This window comes from Fukomys damarensis, unplaced genomic scaffold, assembly GCF_012274545.1.
Source record: "Fukomys damarensis isolate Sample0158 unplaced genomic scaffold, DMR_v1.0_HiC HiC_scaffold_16, whole genome shotgun sequence".
In the NCBI taxonomy this organism is placed as follows: domain Eukaryota; kingdom Metazoa; phylum Chordata; class Mammalia; order Rodentia; family Bathyergidae; genus Fukomys; species Fukomys damarensis.
This window is the reverse complement of record NW_022900928.1, coordinates 45,550,078-45,559,788: the sequence shown is the minus strand read 5'-3', so window position 1 is coordinate 45,559,788 and position 9,711 is coordinate 45,550,078. Positions and strand designations below refer to the sequence as shown.

Genomic DNA, 9,711 nt, shown 5'->3' with positions numbered 1-9,711 from the left:
CTGGGTTTTGCTTCCGGGTCTTGGGTCGTAGCCGTGGACGCAAAGGATTTTGGGAACCAGGCGTCGCAAGGATGTTTGTATGATCTTCCGAAGCTGCTGTTAGTATTTGAGCCAAGGTGTGCGGCCGGAGGATCGCGATATAGCCTCCTTATACAGGTGAGGTTGGAAAGGGCACCTGGGGTCGGGGGAGGGTGGTGAAGGCGCCAGAGCCGTGGGTATGTGGGGTGCACCCGCAGCTTTCAGGCCAGCCGCCGAGGACGCTGCGCGAAGGCAGCTTTGCTTCTGGCCCATAGGTGGGCCCGGGTCGCTCCCACCGCCGTATTGGCCACCGGTGGATGGGCAGCGAGTTCATGGTGACGGCCAAGGGCGGGCTCCCGGGTGATAATGCGGGAGGCGGCTTTGCCCTATCAAGATACCTTATTTCCCCCACCGAATACACTCCATTACCCCTTCTGATTATTAAGAGACGTATATTAAAGGAAGGAAAGGAAAAAAATCTATTTCTGTCACCCATTCCATTCACATGATTTTTTTCAACACTAACAGAATTTTAGTAGCCACATGTTTGAGGCAAAGGTATTTCAGTTGCTCAAACCTGAAAGTAACAAAGAATGAATTCCTAATTTTTGGTTATTAAGATCCTGTGGGGGTAAGGTTCCTGATTTCTGCGCCTACAGAAATATATGTGTATATAAATAAAAATTTACATAAGTTAAGCATAACCCACGTATGGTCTGATTTATGTTATGATAGCTATTAAAGGAGAAAATTGGATCAAAAATATTGCTGAACTATACTGCCCGGGTAACTGTCAATTGAATTTTAGCACTTATCTCCAATACACTGAAAAACTAAGTTGGTGATTTTTAAATTGTTTAGTTTTTGTTAACTTATTTCTTTTGTTGAGGCTTACATGTTTTGCAAATCCTAGTTTGGTAGAATAAAGTTGAATATTTTTAAGACTTAGTCATGGCAGTTGTTTATTTTACATGAACTTTGACATGTCATGTCTCCTAATTTTCAGTCATGTGAGAACTAGCCCTTTCTACTGGTGACAGAAACAAAATAGGAGACTTGTACAAAGCCACACAACCAAAAGAAGAGCAGAAACACCGACTCAGATCTTTATGACAATATTTTGTTCTAAATAAGAGCTACCTCAGAAACCATATTCCATGCATACCCTTGAGCCTCATACTTTGAAAACTTTCAGGGAATGTAATTGGGAGTTTTTCACAAAGATAGATATTGAGTAATTTATCAAATGAGAGTGTATTGGAAATAACTTTTTTTTTTTCAAGGCATAAAAAATGACAACAGCCGCCAGGCCAACTTTTGAACCTGCAAGAGGTGGAAGAGGAAAAGGAGAAGGTGATTTGAGCCAACTCTCAAAACAATATTCAAGTAGGGACCTTCCCTCTCATACAAAGATAAAATACAGGTAATGATGACTTTCATTGTTTTCCTATACACAAAACAAGACAAACTCTATTAAAGGGCATTGCTAGACATGGTGGCACACGCCTATAATCCCAGCACTTGGGAGGCTGAGGCAGGATGATTGCTATGAGATCAAGACCAGCCTGGGCTACCTAGTGAGTTCCAGGTCAGTCTCAACTACATAGTGAGACCCTGTCTCAAAAAAACAAAAAATAAAAATAAAGTGCATGCTCATAGTATATGATCATGTTTGTTATATCACCTAGTTTTATAGGAATAGAATGCAAATGAAGGGTCGACAATAAAATTATGCTCTATGATTTTAAAGTGCTATCATGCATTCCTCTTAACCAGGAATTTGCATATGTAGATAGAATAGTAATTATTACCTTAGATATGAACACTATCAGCACTAGTCCATATGAGATAAAAGTATTTTTGTAACAAGCCTGTGAGTTGTTATCAATGTGCAGCCATATTATAGGAAAATTAAGGGATTCAGTTTGGACTTCTTGAAATATTAGAAACATGGTAAATGTGTTATCTTCTCCTCATTCTTGTTTTATGCTCAAGGAACAAAGTTTCATTCATGAATTATTTTCCGTTGCTGTAGCCATGTAATTTTTTCCTTCGGTGGGATAAGTAACATTTTTGCCCTGGTTTGTTTCTAATTTAGACAAACTACTCAGGATGCCCCTGAAGAGGTTCGTAATCGAGACTTTAGGAGAGAATTGGAAGAGAGAGAGCGAGCTGCTGCAAGAGAGAAAAATAGGGATCGTCCAACCCGAGGTACAACACTGTCTCAAATATTTGTCTCATAAAATCATTTTGATGGTTTTTCTCTCTTATATAGCAAAGGGGAAGTGTTAATGTTTTTGTGAATTCTAACAGTGCCATAATGATTTTAATGTGGACTCTTTGTACCCACAGATCTCTTAAACATTGTAAGAAGTGCAGTAGTTGTTTCAGTGAGCTAAAAGATGTTTGTTTTCCTTCAGAACACACAAACTCCTCTTCAGTGTCAAAGAAGCCTCGGTTAGACCAGATTCCTGCTGCCAACCTTGATGCAGATGATCCTCTAACAGATGTAGGTTGTGTTTTCTTCTTTTGTCTCTGTCTAGTAATTTATCATGTTCTTCTAAAGTATGTGTTTTTAATACTCATGGCTTTTAGAAGTGATATGTATTTGTTTTCACATAGTGTTATTCAAATGTGTCTCTAACTTCAACCATAAACTTATTTTATGTTAAGGACTTAAAGAACAAGTCTGATCTCTAGAGAACCAAATATGGAAGCAATCTATTAAAGGACATACTTTCCGCCACAGTTCTTACATTAAGTTCTAGAGTTTGTGCTAGCATGTTTTCCTTCAGAGGATGCACTTACGGTTGGGTTCTGGATTCTATAAACTGCACCCCCTAGCTTTATACTCATGGGCCTTTCCTCATTAAATTTGAAGTTTCGTTCAGCAGCTCAGTGCACATAATGATTCCCAGGATTCATAATCAACCCATTAAAATTCAGTGGGGGCCTTATAAACTGTAATTTAAGATTTTCAGTGTAACAGTGGGAAAAAAATCTTAAGTGACCTGTCATGGGTAGTATCTAATTATGCACGTATGTCAGCAATTAATTGTAGACCTAACTGATGGAGTTAACTACCATTCATTAAAACAGAAATGCCAGTTTTAGGTGAAATTTAATGAGTATTCATTTGAAATTACTTAGTACCTTTATTGTGTGTCTAATAATCCCTAATTGCTAGCTTACAGCTGCTTTTAGCAACATGAAATTATTTTTAGTCTCTTCGGATGATGCACGCTACATATGTACTGTGTTGCATCATGAGGTATTTGCTTTCTGATTTTAGAATATTTTCTTGTGAAGTTCTGTTTGGCCATGTAAATTTGAAAGGTACTTTTTATGAGGAATGGACATAGTAGTAAAAATTCACAGGCTTTTTTCTGGGGCTTTATTTTTCAGTTGATTGTTGATTTTAATCATGATGTTTAAGTATATTTTCCCCCAGGGAGATTTATTTCTGCCCTAAAGATTTGGTATGTTCAATTTTTATGAGGAAAAGTGAATATGTATTTTCTCTCCAGTATCATGAATTATAATTATGTCTTTTTAGGAGGAAGATGAAGATTTTGAGGAAGAGAGTGATGATGATGATACTGCAGCTCTTCTTGCAGAACTGGAAAAAATTAAAAAAGAAAGAGCTGAAGAGCAGGCCAGGAAGGTAAAATCAGTATTAAGTATTTATATCTCCCCCTCTTCTCACTTTTTTTGTGTACCAGGGATCGAACTCAGGTCCTTGTGCTTGTGAGACAGGTGGTAGAACCACTGAGCTAAATCCCTAGCCCTCTTCTCACATATTTTTAAACTCAAGTAATATCTTCATGTATTGGGAATTTTCCTAATCATGTCTGAATATGACAGTGCCCTATAGATCTATAAATCTGATTATTTTTATGACATCCTAAGTCTTCTGGTTATATTGGGTATTCCTTTCAAATAGTTCAGACACCCTAATAGTCATCAGCGTGATTGTTTTCACTTGTTAGTTCAATACACTTTCAGTCAGTGTTTACTAAGTGTCAGAAGAATCAAGACAATATATAGTCATGATCTACAAAGTTTCTTGTCTCTCGCCTAGGCACTTGTTGAGGTAATATCTGTCTGGATCTTATATAATCTAGGGCAAGTTACCTGACTACTTTGGGTACCCACAATCTCCTCATTTACATGGAAGAAAATAATGTCTAATTCAATATCTTTTGGGAAATAGGCAAATAGATTAAGATATAAATTTGGGAGATAAGCACAAGTCTGAGCATTTAAGGTTTATAAACCAGTGCTGGGATTTTGTTCTGAAGGTTATGAGGAGCCAGTTGATTTCAGCTGGAGATTGTTAAGATTGCATATGACTTGCATGATAAGAATTGGAAGTGAGAAATAAACAAGTGCTAATAGAACAATCAAGGAGATTGAATAGACCACGTATGGTGATGGTTTGGTTGCTGCAACAAAAAAATAGCTAACTGATTGCATATACAAACAAAGTGGAAGGGATGTATTTAAGCAGAAAGAGATGATGAGTTCTGTTTTGAACATGTTTTACTTGATACATGGTAAGGCGTTTAAGTAGAGATATCTGCCCCCATTTTCACCCAGAGTAGCACAATTTTTTTATGGACGTCAGTGTTAGATTTCATTTGAAATAAGAATTGTTCCATTTTTAAAAGGAAAGATGGAAAGCCTTTGGAGAAACATAGTGATATGGATTAATGCTAAGAATCTAAAGAAACAAGAGTTCACAGAAGTGTCAAGGAATTCAGAAAAGTAGAATATGAGGTAGAGTTTGAAGATTTAGAATTCAGATTGGAAGAAGAAAAATGCCCCTAAAGAATTAAGTAACAGTATCTTTTGCTTGCCACTAGAGGGCAGTCATTCCCCTTTTTAGTGTGCCTGTTCTCTATACATACTGAGCTAAGAAATTTATGAAAATGATTTGGGTTGACCTTGAGGGAGGATAAACATTTTAGACAGAGGCCTGGAAGTTAAGAGAATTTAATCTCTGTACAAAAATTCCTTGGAGTTGCATCCCAATTTTGTTTCTTTTGTCCCTGTTTTCCCTTTCCATCAGCTGTTCCCACATCAAAATGTTATTAGCCTTTGTCAGGGATTAGCATACTTCCTGTAGTAAAGGGCTACATGATAAATGTTTTAAGATGGCTGGTGATACAGCCTATTTGCAGCTACTCAACTTCAACCCGTGTGCTATCCAACCATTAGTTTATGTGCTTGTTATTTGAATATGGGAAGAGTAGATGCCTTTTTCTGCCAGTGCTGTGTGTAGTAATCAAGTGACCCTAAAGGAAACAGTACTCTACACATAAAACGTCTAGCACCTGTGTGTTAACACAAAGTCTGGACACAAGTATACTTCGGTTCCTGTTTTTCTAGAGTCTCAGAAAAATATCTGTGTACCTTAAGTATAGAATAGTTTGTTAAATACTGTATATACTTTTAAAAAGGTTTTCTATTCTTCATTTGAGGGATAGTTCCTGACTTTACTTAAGTTCTGAGCAATGTGACCTGAAGGAATTTTTCTGTTTGTGTTCCTACAAATAACATCTCACTTCTCAGTTTTCTTTTTGGTATCAGGGATTGAACTCGGGTTCTTGTCCTTGTAAGGCAGATGGCAGAACCACTGAGCTAAATCCCCAGCTCTCTGTTTTCTTGATAAGAATGAAATCCATCATTCACATTTTCGCATTAAAATGAAGTATCAGTAACCTTTGTGGAAAACTAGATTCATTTTAAGGTAATTTCCAGATCTGTTAAATCATTAATTGCTGTAATTCCCCAAACAAAGTAAAATTGGATTTATATAAAGATACATGTTATTAGGTGTGGAAGTTATAGCTAAGGATTTTAGACATTTTATATTCCTAATTTTGAGAATGAAACGGGTAATTTGAGTTTGATGCTAAAATAAAAAAGACATTGTGTTGAGTGAGAGGTAAAATATAAAAATAAAGAATAGCAGTAAATCATAATGAAATGGATATGTCAAGTAAGTTAATAGAAGTGCATGTTAAATGGAATGTATTCTTTTACATAGTAGTTTGTCTGATTATATATGTTTTTTAAGAGTAGGAAAAATTTGAGAGAAATATAGCTTCTGTCTAAGAGAGACAGAAGGGGGACCAGAAAGTGGGTTGCCCACTCAGGCCACTTTTCAAAGATGTTTTATACAGCAAAACCATGAGGTGAGGAGGGCTCAAAACTATAAGACCCAATTGAAAATTATGAGGTGGGGCAGAACCATGGCCAGCCAATAAGATTACATTAGTCACTCCGGTGATATTGATTAAATGGGAGTCAAATGGGGGAGCAAGTCACATAGCAAGCACACAATGATTTCCCTTAAAGGTGGGTCAGGGATAGATAGTTCCTGGAAAGGCTGAGTTAAGACCTTGTCCTTCTGTCCCCCCCCCCATTGATACCTATCTAGAATATCAATCACTGCTATTCATCCTACGTGGATGTGGTAGTTTCCTCTCCTTTTACAATTCTGGCCTTCAGTGAATGTGTCTTGATTGTCCTGCATATTGGCTCCTTGACTGTCCTCCAGGTTGGCTCCTCTTGGCTGGCCCTATCTAACTGCCTACAAGATACCTAATTAAGTTTCCTATCTGTAGTATTACCCCCTCTGAAGAAGTTCCCCTAACTGCTGTGAGGGGGCAAAGGGTGAAGACCTTTCTGGCTACTTCCATCTGAAGAGGCTCATAGTTGTGATCAGCAGTTAGAGTTACTGTACAGAGGATCTATCTAAAGGCCTTCTATAGGTGCCAGGTATTGTCATTTTGGTAACTATTATATAGCTTTTAGTCTGGAGGAGACAAAGCCAAATAAACAGTTAAGAGGACACGGACCAGATTATAAGGTCAGCAGGATTGCTATGAATGTAGCCAACACGGATTTCCACCAGGAGGAATTAGTCTAGTAACAGCCTCCCACAGACGATGAGAAGGTAAGGTCTGAGGGGAATTCAGAATCCAACGTAGAAGTCATTGTATAGTTTAGCAGTTATGAGCTGTATTACAAGGTAGACCTGGTGGATCCCAGTAAAAGAAGTCTAGCACATTTGTCATTGGTTCCATTTGTATGCCTTCTTGGAGTTTGGTGGCCTCTAGGCAAGAATAGACAAAACTTTTAAGAAATTAGAACATGAAAAATTTAATCATGAGCACACTAGAATGGAAGGGCAGGTTGGGGAGAAAGTCACATCTAGATACTGAAATGTAACCTGTTAGTTCTTAGACACTTTTATTGATGGAGGTTATTGTAAGACTCAAAGTCTCACTTCCACTCCACGGAGCCTCCACAATGCTGAGTCCTATAGCCCAACGATGGCTCCAGAGGCAAGACCCAGAGCCTTACTTCTGAAAGCCGTGAACAGCCAGAAGGGCCTCCACGATGCTGGGACCTATAGCTCAGCGAGGCTCCGGGAGCTGACGGAGGAACGAGAGTCACCCAGGAAGGAACACAGCAGGCTAGATGGTAAATAGACCTTTATTAGTCTGGCCAGACAGCACTCTCAGAACCAAGTAGCTGGCTCAGAGCGATGCCAGCTCAGGAGCTGAGGTCCTTTTTATAGTGGGGTTAACATTTTAGTTTTGCAGGCAGGGGACCAAGGTCTGCTGATTTGAGCTGGTGGTCAGCAGCCATATACTCGGCAGTCACATATTGATGGGTGAGAGATACCTATAGGATGTTTCAAAGGTCACCAAGACATTCCAGATGAGCAAACAGTTCGACAATTAACTTGGGGTCTCTTTGTCTGGAACCACTAATTTACACGTTAATTCGGATCAGGACTTCAAACAGTACAAGATTGCCTTACATTCCTAAGCCAGGGTTAGAACAAAGGTTGGAGCTATGGCTACAATGGGAGGGGGTTAGAGCACTGTCTCCTAGGCCCTTTGTCATTTAGCATGGGCTTGTAATTTAGGTCTTACAGTTATCTATAAATCTGATACTTTGTCATAAGTCACTCTAGTTTTAGTAGTAAGAAGATAAGAGAATTTGAAGGACAAATCTTGCTAAGAAATTTGAAACTCTAGCTGAGCTTTTACAGATTTTTCCATAGTTTTTTCCTATAACCATGGTCAGCTACTGGTAGAGCTGGAAACTGCAAGAAGGGATCAGTGACTAGAGCCCCTTTTTATTTTATTTTTCTTTCTTTCTTTCTTTATTTTTATTTTGGGGTGGTACCAGGGATCGAACTTGGGACCTTTTGCTTGCAAGAATCAAGGCAGCAGAATCCCCAGTCATAGAGCCCCTTTTCATATCCAGCTCTGTTACTATGGCATTATTTTATACCTCTTTCAGTTATTCTTTTCTGCTGGGTGTTTAAGACCAAGTTAAAGTGAGACCTGTGTTAAACAACATGAACCTCTTACTATCTATCATGGTCAGTTAAATCTCTTCAGGCATTACTTTGGAACCAAGTATAGAGCCCCTCCTCTCCTCTCAGTGTCAGCTGTCAGGATGGGTCATGGCCTTGCTTGACTATATGTTGCTTTCAGTGAAAGCATGGGAGACTTTTCCCCCTTGGTGACCCTCCTTTGGCACATTTGTCCTCTGGTGACCAGCAATCTCCCTTCTCAGGAGATTGAATGATTTACCAAAAACGTAGGATCCTATAGGAAAGATTCCTTTATATCCTGGATCTTGAGACCTTGAGGGGCCAGGGCCAAATATTGGCTGTCCTCATAACCCAGTTTACCTTTCTAGTTTGGATCTCCAAACTTTAGTTATTGCGCACCCAGAAGAAAAGATCAGTAACATAAGTATTTCAGTAGGAGCAGTGAGCTTATTACAATTTTATCTGAACATTAAGCATTTTGAAATATAATGCATAGTTAAAGGAGCTGTTTTTTCTTCTTACTAAACGTGGTTATTTTAGTAGTAGTTGAATCTCTGCAGAATGTTAACACAGCATTTATACGTTATAGAGAAAAACCTAAGATCAAGAGACACACAAAGTATTTTAGCTTGTAAATCATGATGACACTCTTTGTAACACTGACATGTCCATCTTAGTATAGAATACTCTTTCAGTCAGACACCTCCATCTAATCACAAGGCATTAAATGACATAAAGAAAATCTTATTTAGTTCTTATTTGTTATCTTTTAGTAGGATACCATCTAAAGAAAGCATACATATTGGCCTATAAATGTACATTAGAAGTTCATAATGTCTATTCCTTAATTTTTGGTGTATGACATTGTTTTGACTGGCGTTTGAGCATCCCTAAGCGTGGTGACATATACAATATACATCACATAAGTTCTTGAGAAAAAATATTTATTTGACTGGTTATCTCGTGCTGACTTGACATGTACCTCTTAAGAGAAAGGCAGTAACTGAGTCAAAAAAGATCAATACCATAAACAATATCCTGGGAGGGCTGGGGGTTTGACTCAGTGGTTCTACTGCCTGCCTTGAAAGAGTAAGGGCCAGAGTTCAATCCCTAGTACCAAAAAAAAACAACGTCCTGGTGCCTGCCTTGCAAGTGCAAAGGTCAGAGTTCGATCCCCAGTACCCCTCCAAAACAAACAAACAAACAAAAAACGTCCTGGGAGATTTGTGCACTTAGAAGGCATGAATAATATTTGAGTATACCATGAAATAACATTATCAGTTACATGAAACCCTTTGTCACTTTTTTTTTTTTTTTTTTTTTTTTTTTTG

The 9,711-nt window shown here is 38.4% G+C and overlaps 1 protein-coding gene across 1 annotated transcript in view; it reads left to right on the top strand.

Moving 5' to 3' along the window:
- The first annotated feature begins 10 nt into the window (after nt 1-10).
- Cwc15 (CWC15 spliceosome associated protein homolog) overlaps nt 11-9,711 on the top strand; it is a 17,980-nt gene continuing 8,279 nt past the window's right edge. The window contains exons 1-5 of the mRNA XM_010633653.3: nt 11-156; nt 1,302-1,441; nt 2,117-2,229; nt 2,439-2,527; nt 3,575-3,682. Coding sequence (XP_010631955.1) covers nt 1,311-1,441; nt 2,117-2,229; nt 2,439-2,527; nt 3,575-3,682 — 441 coding nt within the window. The 5' untranslated portion in view covers nt 11-156; nt 1,302-1,310. The remainder of the gene's footprint in view (nt 157-1,301; nt 1,442-2,116; nt 2,230-2,438; nt 2,528-3,574; nt 3,683-9,711) is intronic.